Source organism: Panthera pardus, unplaced genomic scaffold (assembly GCF_024362965.1).
Source record: "Panthera pardus isolate Hobbes unplaced genomic scaffold, ASM2436296v1 HiC_scaffold_27, whole genome shotgun sequence".
In the NCBI taxonomy this organism is placed as follows: Eukaryota; Metazoa; Chordata; class Mammalia; order Carnivora; family Felidae; genus Panthera; species Panthera pardus.
Window position 1 is genome coordinate 1499817 of NW_026526843.1, and position 20258 is coordinate 1520074.

The 20258-nt window shown below is 57.6% G+C and overlaps 2 protein-coding genes across 8 annotated transcripts in view; one reads left to right on the forward strand and one right to left on the reverse strand.

Annotated features, from left to right (window-relative positions):
- IKBKG (inhibitor of nuclear factor kappa B kinase regulatory subunit gamma) overlaps positions 1 to 11292 on the reverse strand; it is a 25460-nt gene extending 14168 nt beyond the window's left edge. Inside the window, exons 1-3 of one of the 6 annotated variants that reach the window (XM_053891964.1) lie at positions 5899 to 6022; positions 2914 to 3013; positions 2034 to 2235 (exon numbers count right to left, since the gene is read on the reverse strand). In XM_053891964.1, the coding sequence (XP_053747939.1) occupies positions 2034 to 2220 (187 nt within the window). In that variant the 5' untranslated portion in view covers positions 2221 to 2235; positions 2914 to 3013; positions 5899 to 6022. Of the gene's footprint in view, positions 1 to 2033; positions 2236 to 2860; positions 3014 to 5898; positions 6181 to 11107 lie in introns of those variants that run through there. The other 5 variants (XM_053891960.1, XM_053891959.1, XM_053891961.1 and 2 more) reach the window with 5 other exon arrangements.
- G6PD (glucose-6-phosphate dehydrogenase) lies at positions 6335 to 19766 on the forward strand. Of its 2 annotated transcripts, none has more exons than XM_053891957.1 (13): positions 6335 to 6560; positions 7445 to 7572; positions 14800 to 14837; positions 14919 to 15027; positions 15709 to 15926; positions 16893 to 17051; positions 17196 to 17321; positions 17637 to 17730; positions 18112 to 18298; positions 18584 to 18819; positions 18910 to 18986; positions 19072 to 19164; positions 19265 to 19766. In XM_053891957.1, exons 1-13 carry the CDS (start codon positions 6449 to 6451, stop codon positions 19353 to 19355), a joined length of 1668 nt encoding a protein of 555 aa, XP_053747932.1. In that variant the 5' UTR covers positions 6335 to 6448; the 3' UTR covers positions 19356 to 19766. The 2 variants fall into 2 exon arrangements, with proteins under 2 accessions (XP_053747932.1, XP_053747933.1); XM_053891958.1 differs by lacking the exon at positions 6335 to 6560 and adding an exon at positions 6702 to 6834.
- The last annotated feature ends 492 nt before the right edge of the window (positions 19767 to 20258 follow it).

A 20258-nucleotide genomic window follows, 5' to 3' on the forward strand; every position in this document is an offset into this window, starting at 1 on the left:
AGATAGGAACAGGCAATAGCTTCACATCACCCTCTGGTCAAAACCCTTGACCGGCTAACTAGCGCCTCCTGACGGAACATTCTTTCACTCAAACTACGGTGGCTTTGGAGCCCGGCTCCAGAGTCACCTTCTGCACTCTCCCGTCCCCGTGTGACTTCTCCCCTGCAGGGCTTCCAGCTTCACTCGCCCAACTCCACCTGTTGTAATCCTGCTCGGTTCCCCACCTAAGGCTCAACTCATATGCGACTTCTTTTTCTACTGAGGTAAAATTCATGTAACGTCAAATTAATCATTTTAACTATTTTAAAGTATACAGTAATTGAGTGGCTTTCACATATTCACAAAGCTATGCACCCATCACCTCTAGCTACCTCCAGAACATTTCCACCACCACCCCCAAAAAGCCCATACCCACTGGCAGTCACTTCCCCTGGCCCCCAGCCTCTGGCATCCACTTATCTGTTCCTCTTTCTGGATTCACCCCTCTTGCACATGTCACATAAATGCACTCCTACACTAGCTTAATGCAATTTCTTCCATGACATTTTCCCCCACACACATACACATTCCAAGAGAAGTCTGTGTCCTCTCCCTGCCCCCTCCTCCTTAGACACAATCATGGGCATTGTTGGGGAGCAGACACCTTCAGGGCCCTGGCGGTTTGACCCAGGACCTGACACAGAGCACCCATTTAACAGGAATGTGCAGAGCCGATGCTGTGTGGAGCCAACACACTGAACAACCGTGGGTCAGATGCACAGAAGCAATTCATGCAGCTTCAAGGTCTCTACCTGCTACTAAAGCCTGAGCTCCCTGGGTGGGGAGCTGGTGGTGCCATAATCCCTCTACACCCAGCCTGACAAACTGTCACCCCAAGTTCATCTTGCCAGAGCACCCTGCTGGGGACCAGCAGAGGCCACACGTGTAGCTGTGGAAGGTGAGCTGTCTCCCTGCCCCCAACCTGGCCACCAGCTCTATGTGACCCCAACATAGCAAGGCATTTGACAACATTAAGGACACTGTTTGTTGTGATAACTGGAGGAGTGCTATTGGCATCTAGGGTTAGATGCTAGGGATGCTGCTCGATACTATGCAGTGACCAGGACAGCCCCTAGACGTCTAAGCGTGATTACAAGGTGGGGAGCAGGGGTAGGGTACTGTCACACGCCAGGCAGAAATGTGCCCCTTCCCAAGGGCGGCCACCCTGCCTGAGAGGCAAGGTGCAGGCCTCTGGGACCTGGAGAAGCTGCCGCACAATACCAGTGAGGACGCGGCAGGTGAGCGGGTGGGGACGGTGACGAAGACAGACAGGAACTGGTTCCAGGTTCCAGGAGCCACCGCCGGGCCTGTGGTCACGCCCCGCACAAGCTGAACCAGAAATCCCCTTTCCCAAAGCAGCCCTCAGGCCCTTCCCAGGGCAGGCCACGCCCCCTTCCCAAAGCAGCCCTCAGGCCCTTCCCAGGCCAGGCCACGCCCCCTTCCCAAAACAGCCCCCAGGCCCTTCCCAAGGCAGGCCGCGCCCCCTCCCAAAGCTGCCCGCAGGCCCTTCCCGGAACAGGCCACGCCCCCTTCCTGGGAGCCTCCCGGCTACTCCCAGGATAGCCGGTGCTTCATGATGGATCGGGAGGAGGCAGAAAAGTCTGGCCCCGTTGGCCCAAACGGGGCAACTCAGAACGGTGGCTCCGGCTCCAGAGCTCCCGGTAGGGTCGGCCTGCACTGCTGTCCAGCTTCTCCCCGTGCCCACCCCTGCTTCTTCCCTGTCCTTCCCTTCCCTTCCCCAGGACTGGTCCTGTGTAGGCGCACTCTAAATAAACCTCCTGCACATTAATCTGTACCTCAGAGTCCATTTCCAGGGGATTCCCTCCTCAAACAAAAAGGGAGGGTGGCTGAGTTTGAATCACTAGCTGGCTCTCAGGTGTACTCCCACCCCAGACCCGGTAAAAGCAGAGGCACCAGTGAGGGGAGTAAGCCTCCCCCACCAACAGGGCTGGGACCTCTGACGTTTTACTCTGCACACCTGCTATCTTCCTCACCTCGGAGCTCTTGATTCTCCTCCACACAGCGTTGGAAGGTCTCAGGAGTGCCCTGCTCAGAAGGTAGGTGGGGCATAGCTGGCTTCCCCAGAGAAGACTCTTCACCCAGCACGTCCTGGTCCCCTGCCGGGCCACCGCTGGGCTGCACCATCTCACACAGCTGACTCTTCCAGGGGGGCCTGCTCATCCAACAAGTCAGGGTCTGGAAGAGCAAGGCAGCAGAGGTGTCACATGAGACCCTCGCCGAATTCTCTTACCTTGAAGGACAGGGAGTGCAGTCTGTGCAGGAGTTCCAGGGCCACACTTTAAGCAAAATGCCAGGCACTGTGTCAAGTGTAATAGGATGCTAAAATGGGCTTTTCAGTCTAAACGGGGGATATACTTTCGTTCCAAAGGGAGGTGCAGGCCCATATGTGGGATTAGAAAGGCTATGTATGGCTCAGCACTTGTTATAAACTCTGTCTGGCACCTATCTCCAGGCCGTAAACTGAAATTAAGAATTTAGGGGTGCCTGGGTGGCTCAGTTGAGCGTCAGACTCTTGATTTCACCTCGGGTCATGATCTCGAGGTTCAATAGTTTGAGCCTCTTGTCAGGCTCCATGTTTACAGCATGGAGCCTGCCTAGGAGTCTCTCCCCCTCTCTCTCTCTGCCCCCTCCTGCGCACGCACGTTCTCTCTCTCTCTCTCAAAATAAATAAACTTAAAAAAAATTCCCCAGAGAGTGGAAATTAGGGAGAGAATTATTTTTGTAGGGAGGTATCAGTGTGCTGTGAATCCTACCTGCTACATACACCTCCGAGCAGGAGTGAAGGGTTTTGGCCCCTTACCTAGTGTAGTGGGTTGAATGATGGCCCCCAGCAAGATATGTCCACGTTCTGACCTTATTTGGAAAAGGGGCTTTTTGCAGGTGTAAGTAAGTGAAGGATCTTGAGATGAGATCATCCTGGATTAGAGTGGCCTTAAGTCCAATGACAAATCTCCTTATAAGAGACGGAAAAGGAGAGACACAGACACAGAGAAGACAACGTCACAACAAAGGCAGAGAGTCATGTGGCCAAGAGCCAAGGAATGCCTGGAAGAGGCAAGACGGGTCGTCCCCTAGAGCCTGCGGGGGGAGCGTGGTCCTGCAGACTCCTTAATTCCAGAGTCCTGGCCTCCAGAGCTGGCAGAGGATAAATGTGTTACCTTAGCCACTCGGCTTGTGGTCCTCTCTGACAGCAGCTCTAGGAAATTAATCTGCCGAGTAAGGGGAGCTTCAAGGACACTGCTCAGAACCACACGAGTGTTCCCTGGAGCTGAGGGCTAGAATGGGACACCCAGCGTCTGCTGCGCACTGAGGGATCTGAAAGTGGGAGCTGAACTCGCAGCCTAAGAGAGCAGGCTGAGCTGCGCGCACTCCCCCGTGGACTGGTCGGCAATGTGGGGCAGCACTAGCCTGGAGCCCTTATAAATTCCACCCAAGAAGACTGACTACCTGGAGGAGGAAGCCAATCCCAACACAAGCTTCCAGGAGCAGGCCTGCGCTCAGAGAGGACGGCTTTAACGCTGAATAAACTATTACACTGATAATGCTCCCCTGAACGCCCCACTGAGCCATCCATCCACAGGATGTGATGAGCCACCAGTCCTTCCCTCAGCTTCCAGAAAAGCGCACTCTCCTGGTTCTCCTACCTCACTGGCTGCTCCTACTCAGGCTCTTTCACTGGATCCTCCTCACCAAGCCACCCTATCATGTTGTGGTGCCTCAGAGCTCTGTTCCGGGGTCTCTTCTCTGACATCGGTCACCCCAATACAGAGTTCATTCAGCCTCTCAGTTTTAACCCCCATCCTCTTGCTGACGACGCCCAAACCCAGCATCTCCACTTGGATATCTAGTAGTGTTCTCAAAACTAACCTCAAAATTGCACTCCTGACAGTCCCCAAAAGCCAGTCCCCACCCCCCCCACAGGCCTCCTTATTGTCAGTGGATGGCAAATCCATCCTCCAGCTACCAGGACAGAAACCTTGGAGTCCCTGTGGACTCCTGTGTCTCTCGGCTCACGTCTAACGCATCAGGAAATCCTGTCAAAACGTATCCCAGAATCTATTTGATGACAGTGAGCAATTAATACTATTTTAGGTGCGACAGTCCTATTTTGTTTATGTTTTTTTAATCCTTTCTTAGAGATGCAAACTGAAATACTTAGAAGTGAAATTATACAGTGTCTGGAATTTGCTCCTAGGTACCTATCTCCCCAGCAGGAACAAAAACACATGTACACACGCAAATGCTCACAGCAGCATTACTCACAATGGCCAAAGAGTGAAAATGACCCAAAAGTCCATCAACTGATGAGTAAAAGTCCAGCACATTCTCATGCCAAAAAATGGACCAGTCTTACACACATAAGACTAAAAGAAGCAACTCACAAGAGACAACATATTGTGTGATTACATTTATGGGAAATGTCCAGAACACTCAAACCCATAGAGACAGAATGATTGGTGGATGCTTAAGAGCTGAGAGATGGGGGTAATGAAGGCGATAGCTAACGAGGTGCAGGGTTTTTTTGGAGTCATGAAAATGTTCTGGAATGAGATAGTGGTGATGCTTACGAGGTGCAGGGTTTTTTGGGAGTCATGAAAATGTTCTGGAAGTGGTGATAGTGGTGATGGTTGCACAACTCTGGATATACTAAAAACCAGGGAGCTGTACACTTTAAATGGGTGAATTGGGTGGTATGAGAATTAAGTCCCAAAGCCACTATTGAAAATAATAATAAGAGATGTGTGTGAGAAGCATAAATTAAACAAAAGTAGCCCTGGGGTACCTGGGTGGCTCAGTCGGATGAGCATCCAACTTCAGCTCAGGTCATGATCTCGTGGTTTGTGAGTTTGAGCCCCGCGTCGGCCTCTGTGCTGACAGCTCGGAGCCTGGAGCCTGCTTCGGATTCTGTGTCTCATTCTCTCTCTGCCCCTCCCCCACTTGTGCCCTGTCTCTGTCTCTCAAAAATAAATAAATGTAAAAACAATTTTTAAACAAAAGTAGCCATGAGTTGACAACTGTCAAAGTTGGGAGATGAGTACATGGGGTTTACTATTCTATTCTTTCTACTTTTGTACATCTTCGGACTTTTTCATAATAAAATGTTCAAAGCACCACCATCTCTCATCTGGATTACTGCGATAACCTCCTAAAAGGTCACCCTGCTCCTACCTCTTGTCCCCTATAATTTGCTCTCCCCACAGGGGCAGACTGGCCTAACAGGTCATTCTGATCACGTCCCTCCTCTACTCTGTTCCCTACCAGTTCCTCATTGCCCTCCGTGTAAAAGCCAAGGTCCCTAAAACGGCCTGCAAAGCCCTCAACTGTCTGGTCCCTCATTGCTTCTTCTCCAAGTATTCTCCCCTCACACACTCTACTCCAGCTACAGTGGCCTCCTTGCCATTCCTTGAACACGCCAGGATGGCTCATCCATCCCCAAGTCACAGAAACGGTTTGAGGTCGGGTAGACATTAATCGTTTTGCAAAGCGAGGCACATGAAGTAAGACACGTAGCTGCCAAACTATATTTGAAACCTTTTTAAAGAACTTAACCTCCAATGCAGTCAAGTTTGATGAACAGAAAATGTCTCGGAACTAGAAGAGTCATCCACGAAGCAGGGGTGTGGTCAGACTCCGCAGCGGTGGCGGAGGGCGGAAACAGTCCCGCTCGCCAGCAAGGTAACCCGGCCCCTGCATCTGCCGGCCGCGGCCGGTGCGCTACAAGCAGGCAGCAGAAATGGGCCAGGCCCAAAAGGAAGGGGAAGCCTGGATGTCCGGGGGAGTCTCGGAGACAGCGGAACGCCCACCGAAAGTACCCTGTCTTCGAGAAGACGACCACACCTGTCAGCAGAGTCGGTCCGACGTGAGAAGCGCAGGAACAGCGAGCCGCGAGCACTCCTCGGGCCCCGGCGCTCTGAGAAAGTCCGGGTTCTGCGGTCACCTTTTCCTTCTCCCGCTGCCGAAATTCACACTTCCGGCTTCCGGTGTCGTAGCTGTGAGCTCCGGAAGTAAAACACGCAAGCCCCGCCCCCACCCAGGAGTCGGCAGAGATGTGGCAGAGGCTACTCCCGAGGGGAACCCGAGCCCGTCAGCCTTCGCCGGCCCACACGACGCTCCCAGTGATATGCAGCACCTGGTGCTCTTCGGAGCATCGCGACCCACTCTCGCCCTCGTCTCTCGGGCGGGGGTCTCCAGCCTCCAGGCGGTGGGCCGCCCCGCCCCCGCCAGGGGAGGAGCTAATAGGGAGCCTCCTGGCTGCAGTAGGCCCCGCCCTGGAACAGGGTCAAGGAGGTGTGGTCACACTGCCGGCGGAAGTAGACCCCTCCGCGAGGGTGCAGGGCCGCCCGGGACGGGCGAAAAAGCTGGATTGTAGGACCGGGCCGAGCTAGCGATGGGTACGCGGGCGGACAGCGCAGAGCTGCGCGCGGACCCGCGAGGCAACGAGGACGCGGCGCAGCGGCGGCAGGGACAGAAGGCGCCACACGGCCGGGCGGCACGAGCAGGTGCCCAAGGGGCGGGGCGGGCCAAGGGTGGGAGCTTAGCGGGGGCGGGGGCCCCCAGCGTGGGATGCGCGCGCACCTCCCCGCGCCAGATTTCCGCCCCGCCCATGTGGGGGAGGGGCGCGCTGAGGCCCCGCCCACGCGCGTCGCCTGAGGCCGGTCAGCTCAGCTTAGGCGCCCGCCCCCGCTGGTTAAATGAGCCGGCGGGGCACAGCCCCCGGAAACGGCCTGGGATTCAGGGGCTAGGAGCGCGGCGTTCGTCGGCTGTGAGACGCAGGTAACGTAGGGGCCAGGCGCCGCGCCAGCGGAGGAGCATGCTGTGCCGCGCGGCCCTTTGATTTGCCGTGCTTGGGAGCGGGGCCGAATGGAGAGGGTTTAATTGGTCCCAGTGTCCCTTGCATCTCTCCGTTGAACCCCTGAGGAGATAGAGACCCTGAGAGGGGCGGCGACTTGCCGGCGTCTCCCAGCTTGGCCGGAGGAGCGCTGGAACTGCACCGTCGTCTGCGTGGTCTAACATGCTCCCGCTCATTGTGGAGTTTCCGCTGGAGTCTGGGGTGAATTGGTCCCAGGCAGGCTACGTAGCTCCAGCAGTTTTCCATAGTCCCGCAGAATTGAGGCTCTTGCTGGCATCCACTAGCGCTTTGAGTGTGGTAAAGTATGTATATTTTGTAAAGTATGCCATGAAAAAAAGTTGCCTGGATAGTGTGGTGGGAGCCCAGAGCCTGCAGTTTCTAACCCCCCAGCCGTCCTGTTCCCCAGCCATTCAGTGAGTGGTTTCAATAATCAGGCATCACTGGGTGAGATCCCAAAGGACCCCTCCAGAAGCGGACCAAACTTCTCAATGCTCTTCTGTTGTGTGCCTTGTCAACGAGCCTTTCTTTAACCAGAGAGCATCATGGCAGAGCAGGTGGCCCTGAGCCGGACCCAGGTGTGCGGGATCCTGCGGGAAGAGCTGTACCAGGGCAATGCCTTCCATCGATCTGACACACATATCTTCATCATCATGGGTGCATCGGTGAGTCTCCCCGCGGGCCCCACATCTTAAACAGGCTTCGAGTGTGACATTGCCTCAGGTCCCTTCCTGCTGGGTCCCTGGGCTTTCCCAACTCATTGTCGTGGGGCCCCAGGGGCTCCGCTCCACTAGGCCCTCCCTCTTGCTCCTGCCCCTATGCCACTGTCTTCCCAGTACCACCCGGTATAAGTGCACTGCCAGGTGGTCGTGAAATCCGTGTGCAGCCATTGACTATAGACCCATGTCCTGGAGCGGGGGGTCCTTAGAGACTGTCTGGTCGGACTTCTTCCTTCACGGGGAAAACCGAGCTGCCGACAGGGGAGGCTGTTCACTTTGGATCCTTTTCCAACCTCTTTGTGACTTGACAGATGTCACACAGTTAGTCCCAAAGGCAGGATCTGAGGCCCGAGCTCCACCTTGTCTCTCTCTACCACAAGTTTCCCCGGAGGGGGAAACACTCGACCTTCCTTTGAATACCGTGTCATTACCCAAACTTCCACGGCCTGCTGAGGAGCTATGACCTGTCCCACCCCAGCCCATTGTATCAGCTGTGGAACTGCCATTTTGGTCCAGAAGGTCAAAGTCAGAGGTATAGCACGTGAACTGGACATGATGGAGGGTGGAGACAGGAGGGGGCTGGGGGTGCCTAGTGGAGCCATGACCCTCCCAGACTAAAGCATCCCGCCGGTGTGCCCTGTGGAAACCAGATCTGCCGGGTGGCAAGGTGAGCTGCCAGGGTTTCATCTCCAAGTAAAAGTGATCTCTCTTCACCTTCCTCCTGGGCAAGACCGACAACCTGCTAACCATCCCGTGACAGTTTCTGCCAGTAACTTGTACAATCTCAAGCAGGAATTCTAACAAAGTAGCTGACTCTTGACAGGGTACACGTTGTCTCTCTGTGCCTTCCATGTCAAGGTCCCCTTAGCTCTGGAAGAGAACTTGGTTCTTTGTTCATGTATCATATGCAGAGCCTCTCCTTGCCAGCTTTTGTGATTCTGATCAGAACTCAGAAAGGGAGGGCAGGACACAGTGCTGCTGGGGGGAGCACTCTGTCAGAAGGTGGGGGGAGGGCAGGCCACCCCAAGCACTGTCCTCTGAGTCCATAACCCCAAGAGTAGGGGGAACCCGGGGACATGGGGCAGCGGGGAGCAGCCTTGGTCTCTACCCTGGCCCTCCTTCGAGGGAGCACGTTCTGCTTCGAGGAGCCATACCTGTATTGGCCACAGACCTTCCCACCTAGGACTCTGACCATTAGGCTGTTCGTTCAAGAAACAAGTTGGAGCGGAAAGCTACTCAGGATCGTTCCTCTTCCTTCCCCCGTCCATATAGCAGCCTGTCATAGGGCGCTCCACCAGCGGACCCCACCCCACAATAAATGGCTTAGAACTCCAGGCCCTCAACTCTTAGATGCTTTATTGAGAGCATCCAAGCTTGCTGTGTGACTGCAAGTGTCTTTCCTCTCTGAACCTCAGTGTTTCCACATAGCGAATGAGGCCTTTTGAAACAGATGTCAAGAGACTTGGAGCTGAGCTAATTCCCTGATTGCTCACTGCCTTCGCCTATGGCCAGCTTGGGGTTGGGCAACTTTTTTTGCAATTGATAGGGTTCCCCTTTGCTCTCCTCTGCCCTGAGAGCAATATCCAGAGGCTTCCAGAGCAGAAATGGGAAGTGCCACTACAGCAGGGTAGGGTGGGGGAGGACCCCTTGTCCTGAGTTGTTTCGCCCGTCCTCCTGCTCAAGGGGGCTGGGGCCAGGCGGGTGGGCGTCCCGTGCGCAAGCAGCATCTAGAACAGCTCCCGCTGTCTGATGCCTGCCCCCCCTTGTAGGAGATAGAGCGGCACTGGAGACGCACTGTGCCACAGCCTGATTCTGGGAACCAGCAAGTTCCCTGCTCGTTCATCCATTAAATCATAGTCAGTGGCTTCTCTGCAGTGTAGTGAGCAGGGGTCTGCCTTCTTTGTGTGATCTGTGTGCTGGGCCGAAGGGACCCAAGGAGGGTTGGTAGCCGAATAAGAACTCGTAGTGGCGCACGTGACAGAAAATGGAAACAGGCCCTTGTGTCCTCAGCCACCTCCGGCACACAGCTCCCATGAGGAGGGCCTTCCGAGTGAGGTTTGCAGAGCCAGGGTTGGGGAGCACGCGTGCAAAGAGAGGAGCAGGTGCAGAGCCGCCAGTGGCCAGCAAATGCCCCAGGGCAGGCTGGGCCCACAGGGCCACCCTCTGCCCCTTCCTCCTTCCTCCCCCGTTTACCCACCCCTCGCTCTCACGCCTAGCTTCCTTGCTGGGAGCGTCCTGATGCTGGCTTACGGAGCTACCCGATAGGCTTTGAGCTGCTCTCTGTTCCTCTAGTGTGGCCGTCACCCCCTTGCTCAGGACTCCTGCGCCCAGCCGGGGAAGGAGTGGAGGTACTTACTGTACCCGTCGGGAATGAAAGAAACAAGTTTCTCTTTACGGACCAGTGTCGGAGGGGAACCTTGGGCCTGGCAGGTCACCTCCTCTCCCAGCTGATAAGACGGCAGATAGGCCAGCGGACTCTCCCCCGTAGAGGATGGAGAAAGGAATGGAGGAGCGGGAGAGAGAATAGGACAGGGAGTGTGCCTGGGCAGAACTGGCTCGCTGCAGGGTTCTCGGCAAGCCCCTCGCCTCTCTGGACCTCAAATCTCCCCACCTGGACCGCAAGGGCCATGGATTTGATGGGTGTTCAAGCCTCATGCCCGTATGACCTGGAAGCACTAGCGCCTCTCTCCTTTGGGGGCATTTCTGGGCTGCCTTTCCCCCTTGGGTCGATAAGATTCTTGCTGTGTCATGATGACCTTGGCACTTCCCCAGAGGCCTGATGATTCACGAGCCCCAGGGTGTAAGAGGGAGGCCCTTTTGTTGGTTTTGCAGCTGAGCCTACCTCGGCAGCCCCCAGGTTCTCCCCGGCTGTCAGGAGCCAACTGGGCCCCAGCCAGGGCCCAGCCTCCACCCCAGGAGTCCAGGCAGATCCTTGACCCAGGTGACCCTCGGGGGACCTGGGTGGCCCACCCCCGCCAGGCCTCCAGCTGGCAGCCAGCCTGTGAAGCTCTCTGCTGTACCCTCTGCCGTAAAATCCTCACACAGAGATGTCGGCAGTGGCTCGGGTTTATAACGCTAGAAGCTGAGGTCAAGCCTAGGTGGCAACACGCAGGTGGTGGCCTAAGTCCCTGCGCTCCAGCTGGGACAGATGTTGGTACCTGGAGATCTTAATGAGGGCCGCTTCTCCTGCTAGGTCACCACAAGTGTCGGGGCAGCTCTTTCCCCACTGTGGTTCTCAGGCAAAATGAGGGGGTTGGGAAAGACGAGACTTCCAACCGCATTTCACCCAGAGTCCCTGTGCTCCACCCCACCCCCCCCACCCCCCACCCCCACCCCCCGGCTCATGGCGTGCTTTGATTTGGTCGATGCCTTCCCACGTTCCTTCTTGCAAAGGAGGCTGGTCTAGGCTGGTGGGGAGGGCGGGCCACTTCCCTGGAGCAGCCGCCAGGACCCCCTACCACTGTCCTGGGTCCCACCTCACCTCTCCCGTGGTTGACATGGAGCCCAGCAGGCCTCTGGTCACAGGGACTGAGCTGAACAAGGCAAGCAGGTTCCGTCGCTGGTTAATCCCAAGGGGAGCAGCAAGAACAAACAGCTTAGGGTGTTGGGCACCGTGACTCAGCAGACAGGAGGCTAGTCCCCTGCCACCAATCCATTGCCCGCAACCTGTCCCGATTCCTGTCAGCCTACTGGAATTTGATCGTCAGCAAACATCACCTGCCACAAGGAAGGTCGGGAGGTGTTTGCAGGCCGTGGTTCTGATTGTTTCTCCCGCGGGCTGGTCCCCAGCAAACCGGTCCTCTCTGGAGCACGCAGGGCTGAAGTGACCTGAGCAGTGTCTCCCCCCAGCCCCACTGATGGGTCACTGTGAGGAGTGCCGTAACGAGGGCTGCTGGGCACTGAGGGACGTGAACAGGGAGCTCACTTCCCAGGCTGGGGGTTGGAGTGGGACCTTGAAGGACCAGTGACAGAAGCCATCTGAAGGTGGCAGTTACAACAGGGACCCACACCAGATTCCTTGGGGGATCGATTGTGAACAGGAGACGTGGGCACGGGCACCAACACAGGGAACCCTGGTTTGGGAACCACTGACTTTGGGAGTTTGGGGTCCCATTGGAGCCTGGAAATGACACAGGGAGATGACAGAAACTTGCCTGCGTGGGGACATCGGGTCACCCAAGGAGCAAAGAACAGGAGGAAACTGGAGTAAACAAGGCACCCCCGAGCCTGCACCCACCCCCACCCAGAGTCGGGATCTCCCACCCAGGAGCCCGCTGGGTGCCTTCCTAACTGCTTGTCTCTTGCGGGGGGGAGCATTTAACCAGGCCAGAATTGCTTTGGTTCTGGTCATGTGGCTTCCATTTTGCAGCTGTTCATAGAAAGGAGTTTATCCAGTAGTTACATTGCTTCTAAAAGGTAATTTCACATTGAATACTTAGGTCCTCGTCCCTGGAGTTCGTTTCTCGGCCTGCGGCAAGTCCAGTACACCCCAGCCTGGCTTCCTCTCTCCCCGATGATTGGCAATGCTTGGCGGAGCACGGGTTCCCGCCCGGGGCCCATCCCACGCTCTAATTGTAGGGCACACAGATGAAAGGGCTCTCTGCTTCTCTGTTCTTCCGGAGCCCATGACCGTTCTTGCCCCTTCCTCTTCCACCTGGAGCAGAGAATTCCTTTGTTAGCTTACAAAATTCAACCCCGTTGGAGCGGGGAGAGAAGGAACTCGGTGATTCTTTCTGGGGTGGGGGGGGGGTCCTCTTGAATATCTGGGATTCGCCACGCTGTGGCTCGAAGCTGCCTTGTGTCCAACACCCTTTCGTTTTGGAAAATCTCGCACATCCACAAAGTGGACAGAATGACGCGGCGAACGGCCGCTGTCCGTTGGCCGGCTCCCGTGACTTTCTGCCCCTTGTTTCGCCCATTCCCCAGCCTCTGCTCGACTGTTGGATTGAGGTTTGGTTTGGTTCGGTTCGGTTTTCAGGGTTTGTTTCTTAGACGAAATCTAAATGTTGACTGAGCATCTGGGTTGTCCCGAGCGCGGGGCCACCGCGAGTCAAGGCTGCCGTGAACGTCCGCGTACAGTTTGCGCCGCCTCCTCTCCGGCGCTCGGTGCTGCCGGTCGTTCGGATTGCAGCCGTTCCAACAGACGTGAAGCAGCATCTGGTGGTTTAACGCGCGTTTTTCTGCCCCCTGATGACCTTGCACACTTGCTCGCGTGTCTGTTAGCCATTCGTTTCTCTTCCTGGCCAAGTATCCGGTCGATTTCTAATTGCGTTGGTTTCTTATCTTCCTGTAGGAGTAAGTTATATATTCTGGGTCGTAGGCAGAGCTTGCCTCCGGACGGGCTTCCCTCTTGCCGGCGTTTCGGTAGGGCCCCCTGGGGAAGCGCCCTAGTGCACGGGGTCAGGGTTTGGTTCTGTCGGGGCCGAAAGGTTTGTGGCCGCGATCCGATTTCCTGCATGACCATCACCCACTCAGGTCCCTGTCCATTTGGATGAATTGGATTGTTCTAGAAATTTGTCCATTTCGTCAAAGTTGTCAGACATGGCGGGAAGTTGTTCATAAAATGCCCTTTTGTGTTTTCCTGACTGTACTTTTGTCCTGTTGAACTCCTAATTCTTGGTGTGTTTTAGAAAAACAGTCTCGCCAGAGGGTTGTCTGTCTTCATTAGCCTTTTTAAAAACCAACTTTTGGCTCTGTTGATATATTTTTTCGGTTTGTTTTCCATTTTATGAATTTTTAGTTTTCATTGTTTTCTGCCCTGTAATTTGTTTGGCATTAAAATCCTGTCGGGCCGCATGGGTGGCTCAGTTGGTTGAGCATCCAACTTTCAGCTCAGGTCATGATCTCACGGTTCGTGAGTTCGAGCCCCACGTTGGGTTTGCTGCTGTCAGTCCAGAGCCCACTTCCGACCCTCCGTCCCCATCTCTCTGTACCCCTCCCCCATTCACACTCTGTCTCAAAAATAAATAAATATTTAAAAATAAAATAAAACAAAGTTCTACTGTCTTTTGTCTGATTTCTTAAGTCTGGCACTTAGCTCTTTAGTCCCAAGCTAATGTCAGCATTTCAGGCCATGCCTCCTAGGTTTTCATATATGCTACTTCTGTTGCCGTTGGGTTCTAGAGTTTTCAGGTTTCCTCATTTAGCCTGTAGGCTGTTTAGAAGTGGGCTATTTGAAGGGTGCCCGAGGGGCTCAGTCTTTCGAGTGTCTGACTTCAGCTCAGGTCATGATCTCCATGGTTGGTAGGATCGAGCCCCGCGTCAGGCTCCATGCTGACTGTGCGGAGCCTGCTTGGGATTCTCTCCTTCTCTCTGTTCCTCTTCAACTCGTGCTTTCTCTCTCTCTCAAAATAAATAAATAAACTTTTTTTAAAAAGTGGGCTTTCTGAAACTTTTTTTATTTTCGTTTTAGAGAGAGCAGGCGTGCACACGTGAGTGAGCAAGGGAGGGGCAGAGGGGGAGAAAGAGAATCTTAAGCAGGCTGGGTGCCTGGGTGGCTCAGTCAGTTGAGCATCCGACTTCAGCTCAGGTCATGATCTCGCAGTCTGTGAGTTCGAGCCCCGCGTCGGGCTCTGTGCTGACAGCTCGGAGCCTGGAGCCTGCTTCCCATTCTGTGTCTCCCTCTCTCTCTGCCCCTCCCCTGCTCATACTCTATCTCTCTGTTTCTGCCAAAAATAAATAAACATTAAAAAATTAAATAAAAAAAAAAAAGCAGGCAGCACGCCCAGCATGGAGCTTGACACAGGGCTCGATCACAAGACCGTGAGATCACGACCTGAACCGAAACCAAGAGTTGGACACTCAACCGGCTGAGCCTCCCAGGCACCCCGGAAGTGGGCTCTTTGGCCTGGGTTTTACTGCACTTGCACCTGAGACTGGAGACCATGGTTTGTGTGGTCACAGGGCAAGCAGGTCGGTGGACGCTCCTCCTGGGATGAGGTCCATTCGCCCCAGGGCAGGGTGGCCACTGTGATACAGGGGTGCTGTCGGCCCAGGGGCAGGGTAAAGGGCTAGCGCAGGCTCTAGTTCCAGCTCCTCTCGCTACTTATAGGGGCGAGACGGGTATACTTGTAGCTGAGCGGTGACCCTGGGCGAGTGCCCCGGTCTCCAAGGCGAGACCATCTAGGCACTGCCCCCAGCTTCTCCTAACCGTGCCTGTTCCCTCTGCCGCAGGGCGACCTGGCCAAGAAGAAGATCTACCCCACCGTCTGGTAAGCATGTCCCGTGCTGTCCCACTGCCCCCAGCCCTCCCGACCCTCCCCGCCCTGGCCACAGCCGTGCTGTGCCCTCAGGTGGCTGTTCCGCGACGGTCTTCTGCCCGAAGACACCTTCATCGTGGGCTACGCCCGCTCCCGTCTCACAGTGGCCGACATCCGCAAGCAGAGCGAGCCCTTCTTCAAAGTGAGTGGCATCTGGGGTCTCTGTGAGGGACATGCCCCCTTCCCGTCCCATCACAGGATGCCCTTTCTTCCACGTACTTCTGCTCTCTGGGACAGGACCCTTTGTCCCCTGCCGTGGCCAAGGCCAAGGCCTCGTTAGGAAGATGGCTTGGAGGCGCTCATGCCCTCGCAGTTGTCATCCTTGCCTCCCCCCAGGCACGCACACTGCCCTGGCACACTGGTGCACAAAACCAAAAACAGTGCCCGAGAGCCCCATCTCCCAGTCCCCCTCTGACCCAGATATACCAGGTCCCCCCTGCTGCACCCCCCTCCCCCCGGGGCCAGGAGCCGAGAAAGTCTCTTCACCGCAGAAATCTTACAGATCTGCCTTTCCCAGCACACCGCGGTTTGGTGTAGTGACTTGGGAGAGAGATCTCTCTCCCGTGTGTTTCTCCCAGGTCACAGTTTCCTGGATGCTAACTTGTGTCTTAGGGCACAAGGCCCCCAGGGGTGACCGCTGGGCCCCAAATCTTGCAGTCTTCATGCTGCCTCAGCCTCCCCCTGTGGGCATGCAAAGCTGACAGGATGGGGGTGTACCCAGCGTGGAGCTAGGATGACTGACTGCTGAGGGAGCCCGCCCTGGCCGTGGGAGGACAGACGGAGGGCTGGCGAGGGGCAACGTCCCTGGCTCCGTCTTTCTCAGGCCACACCGGAGGAGAAGGCCAAGCTGGAGGAGTTCTTCGCCCGCAACTCGTATGTGGCTGGCCAGTATGACGACGTGGCGTCCTACAGGCGCCTCAACAGCCACGTGAATGGCCTTCACCAGGGGCCACAGACCAACCGCCTCTTTTACCTGGCCTTGCCACCCACGGTCTATGAGGCGGTCACCAAGAACATCCATGAGACCTGCATGAGCCAGACGTAAGGCTTGTCTTTTGCCCTCCCTGCCTGCCAGGTGTGCCCTGTGCTGGTCTGGCCTGCCCTGGCGGTTGTCCAGAGCCCCTGGGCCAAACTAGTCTCCGGAGTCAGAAAAAGGTGGTGACCCTTGTTTGATCTGCACGTGAATTAGCTCTCCCAGAAGACAAAAGGGTATAAATACAGGTGCTTTGTAATAGCATTTACTGAAAATGCTACCCCACTTGTTTACCCTGGAGATCCTCGTGCCCCTCGTGGTCCATCTTGCTAGAAATCCAAGTTTCCCTGGCAGCTATCCCTGCCAGGACCACAAGGTGGCAGTGTTGCTCCACGAAACTCCTGCTGCTGGTTCCTTGTTCTCTGGGTTTTTTTAGTGCTTCCTAAGGTCACCTTCGTGGCCACAAGGTGGCAGCATAGCTCCACAAGCGTGTTGCTTCCTACAGAACACCATCTCTGGTAGTGCGTCCTTTCCAAAGCCAGTCGTCTGTTTCACTTTGCCTTGGTTTTGAATGCAAAATGCCACGTTAACCGTCCGTGGGAAATAGCAAAGAAAGGGACCTTTTTTCATTTTAAAATCCGTGGAGACAGCTGTGTCCCTGACATCCGCTCCCCGCCCCATCCCCCAACTAGCTCCCAGGCCACTCCTGAAGATCCAGTGTGGGGCTGGAGGGGAGCGGGATCCGCTGGACGGAGCACTCTTGCTAGTCAGCAGCGGGTCGGGCCGGAAGGCTTCCGAGGAAATTTTGAGTGTGGCATTGAGGGCTCCAGACGACGGCTGTCCTCGGGTCTGGGGGCTGTGTGCCGAGGTGGGGCAGGAGGCCTTGCCTAAGCAGAGCTTACTGGTCATCTGAGAATGCACAGGGGAGGGAAGGCTCTGCCTCTCCTTGAGGAAGGGACCCTGGGGGGTGACAGGGTTCTGGCCCCCGCTCCCCCAGGACGGGTATGGGGTGATGTGGGTCTGGGTTCCCACAGAGGCTGGAACCGTGTCATTGTGGAGAAGCCCTTCGGGAGGGACCTGCAGAGCTCTGACCGGCTATCCAACCACATCTCGTCCTTATTCCGTGAGGACCAGATCTACCGCATCGACCACTACCTGGGCAAGGAGATGGTGCAGAACCTGATGGTGCTGAGGTCCGGCCAGGGCTGGGCAGAAGCCATGCAGCTGGGGAGGCGGTGGGGGGGGGGGGGCGGCCGGGCATAGGGAGGGGCGGGGCCGTCCCAGCCTGATGTTGCCCTGGCGATGCGGTGCCACCCTCCACCGCGCGCCTCCTGCAGATTCGCCAACAGGATCTTTGGTCCCATCTGGAACCGGGACAACATCGCCTGTGTCATCCTCACTTTCAAGGAGCCCTTTGGCACCGAGGGCCGTGGAGGCTACTTCGATGAATTTGGGATCATCCGGTGAGAGCCTGTCACCCTCCCTGTCCTGGGGGCTTCTCCTCCCCCCTCCAGGTTCACATTCGTGGGTGGGTGTGTGAGTGGTCAGCGGTGACTGTGAAGTGATGGTTCACTGTCTCTTTCCTTGACTTGAGGTGACGTCCAGGGGTAGCCATGGGCTCGGAGCAAATGTCATAGCTTGTTGCTAGCAAGCCATGTCTGAGGTGCCATGTGCCCGGGCGCGGCCGACGGGGAGGGGCTGGGGTGAGCCCACGCCTCCCCCCTTCCTCCCAGCCTGGAAGCCCCTGACGTGCGTTGCGCGCACTCTTCCCTCTGCAGGGACGTGATGCAGAACCACCTCCTGCAGATGCTGTGTCTAGTGGCCATGGAGAAGCCCGCCTCCACTGACTCGGACGATGTCCGCGACGAGAAGGTGGGTGCAGGTGCACCCTCCTGGTCCCTGCTGCCGGCCCAAGAGTAAGAAGCCCAGGATGTCACGTCCCAGGACCGACAGGACCCGTGGGCAGTTCGGCGCTTAGCCTCTCCCCCAGAAAACAGGAGAGCGGGTCCAGGTGGCCCCAGAGAGGCCTTGGGTGGGAGGCCACGGCCACGCCCCTCGGCAGGGTGCGCGCGGCTGGCCGGGCACCAGCCCCTGTCCGCACACCAGCCCCTGTCCGCACAGACCAGGCAGCCCTGCGGGAAGCCCGCACACGGTCACACGGCCGCCTCAGGCCGCTGCCGTCTGTCCCCTGCATGACTGCTCCACCCCGGTACCCAAGGAGCTCCCCCCCCCCCACCCCCGGCTCTCTTCCAGGTCAAGGTGTTAAAGTGCATCTCCGAGGTGCAGTCAGAGAACGTGGTCCTGGGCCAGTACGTGGGCAACCCCAGCGGAGAGGGCGAGGCCACCAAAGGGTACCTGGATGACCCCACGGTGCCCCGCGGCTCCATTACTGCCACCTTTGCGGCCGTTGTCCTCTACGTGGAGAACGAGAGGTGGGAAGGTAGGTGGCGTCTCCGGGCCTGGCGGGCGGGCCGGCGTCTACCCAGGGAGCCCTCGTTCCCAGGGTGTGACCCGCTTAGGCGCGGCAGCCAGTACACATGGGGCGCCGGGCCCGAGGGGCGCTGGGCGGGAGAGGCCGCCTTGCCGCACACGTGCGCGCTCACCTTCACCCCCACGTCACACTCGTTCACACAGCCCCCACCTCACCCCCTCTCTCGCCCCCTCACGCGCGCTCAGCCTGGGCCGCTGGGGGAGCGGGACCTGAAGTCAGCTCCGCCCCAACCAGGGGTGCCCTTCGTCCTGCGCTGCGGCAAAGCCCTGAACGAGCGCAAGGCCGAGGTGCGTCTGCAGTTCCGCGACGTGTCCGGAGACATCTTCCAGCAGCAGTGCAAGCGCAACGAGCTAGTGATCCGTGTGCAGCCCAACGAGGCCGTGTACACCAAGATGATGACCAAGAAGCCTGGCATGTTCTTCAACCCTGAGGAGTCCGAGCTGGACCTGACCTACGGCAACAGATACAAGGTAGCCACGCGCCCTGGGGTGGGGGGCGGCGTGGGGCGGCCGGGCGGGTGAGCGTGCATGGGCGGCCTGAGTACGACCCCCTCCCCGTAGAACGTGAAGCTCCCCGACGCCTACGAGCGCCTTATCCTGGACGTCTTCTGTGGGAACCAGATGCACTTCGTGCGCAGGTGAGGGGCGGCCCCGGGGCCCACAGGGCAACCCGCTCCCCCACTACCCCGGGAACGACGCCAGAGCCACCCTATGTCCCCTCAGTGACGAGCTCCGGGAGGCCTGGCGGATCTTCACGCCGCTGCTGCACGAGATCGAGCGCGAAAAGCCCCAGCCCATCCCCTATGTTTACGGCAGGTGAGGCGCTGGGGCACGGAGGGGGGAGGATGGGCTGGGGGCAAGGGACGCGGGGGCCAAGGGCTCCCTCACATCTCCCCTCTGCCTGTCGCTCTCTCAGCCGAGGCCCCGCGGAGGCAGACGAGCTGATGAAGAGAGTGGGCTTCCAGTACGAGGGCACCTACAAGTGGGTGAACCCCCACAAGCTCTGAGCCCCAGGTCCCTGCCCCACCCGCCGTGGCCCTGTCTGTCCTGTTCCACCCGCTCGCCCGCCACCCCGAGCCCACGTCGGGAGGGCTTCAGGACCATAAGTCTCACATTCCTGGCCCCTGGCCACCCTGCCCGCTCTGTGCCGCCTGCCACCCTGGGCCTAGCTACATTCCGCAAGCACCACGCACTCGAGACTCGCGCCATGACCATCCCTAGCTGCCACCAGCCTTTCCTGAGCCACCTCTGTCTGCGGGAGTGAGCCCCAACAGGAGGAAGTGGCGTGGCTTCTCTGCCGGTCCGGGGCTGCTCCTACCAGGACAGGAGGGAGGGATGGCAGGGAGGGGCGGCAGGCAGGCCACTCCACACTCCGCCGGCTCTGAGCCAGCTCCTCACACCAGGGGCGGGGTGGGGCGGGGCGGGGCGGGGCGGGGGGGGGGGGGGGGCGAGCGCTTTCTCACCGGTCTCAGTGCCACTTGACATTCCTGGTCACCTGCTGGGAGGGACCTCCGTGCCGCCCCGCCGTCCCCTGTGTCATGGGCCCCCTGAATGTCCCTCCGCCCCACTGGCTCCCCCCGCCCCTCCAAGTCCGCACTCCATGGCCCACGCACCTACGGGGGGCCCCCTCGCCACTGGAAAAGCAGAAACAGCAAGGGGCACTCACGTCTCAGCCCCCTGCCATTAAATCCACAGACAGACCCGTCTGCTCCCTGGTTGTTTCCTTCCTGCCACTCGCAACCATGGAGGAGGCCACCTGCACCTGATGCTGGCCCGTTTGGTGGAGGGCCCGGGGCCGCCCCGTTTTTGTCACCCACTTCCCTCCGCAGTGTGGGCTCGGGACCTAGGCTGTCAGCCCTGACCCCGGGTGTAGCTGTGGCCAAGCCCTGCGTCCCAGCTGCCTCCCGAGC

Excerpts from the sequence above, each read along its gene's own strand:
- G6PD (XM_053891957.1), top strand. The coding sequence starts at position 6,449 with ATGGGTACGCGGGCGGACAGCGCAGAGCTGCGCGCGGACCCGCGAGGC. Across the intron at positions 6,561-7,444 it reads CGGCCGGGCGGCACGAGCAG|AGAGCATCATGGCAGAGCAG; the intron begins GTGCCCAAGGGG and ends TTCTTTAACCAG. Across the intron at positions 15,927-16,892 it reads GAGACCTGCATGAGCCAGAC|AGGCTGGAACCGTGTCATTG; the intron begins GTAAGGCTTGTC and ends GGGTTCCCACAG.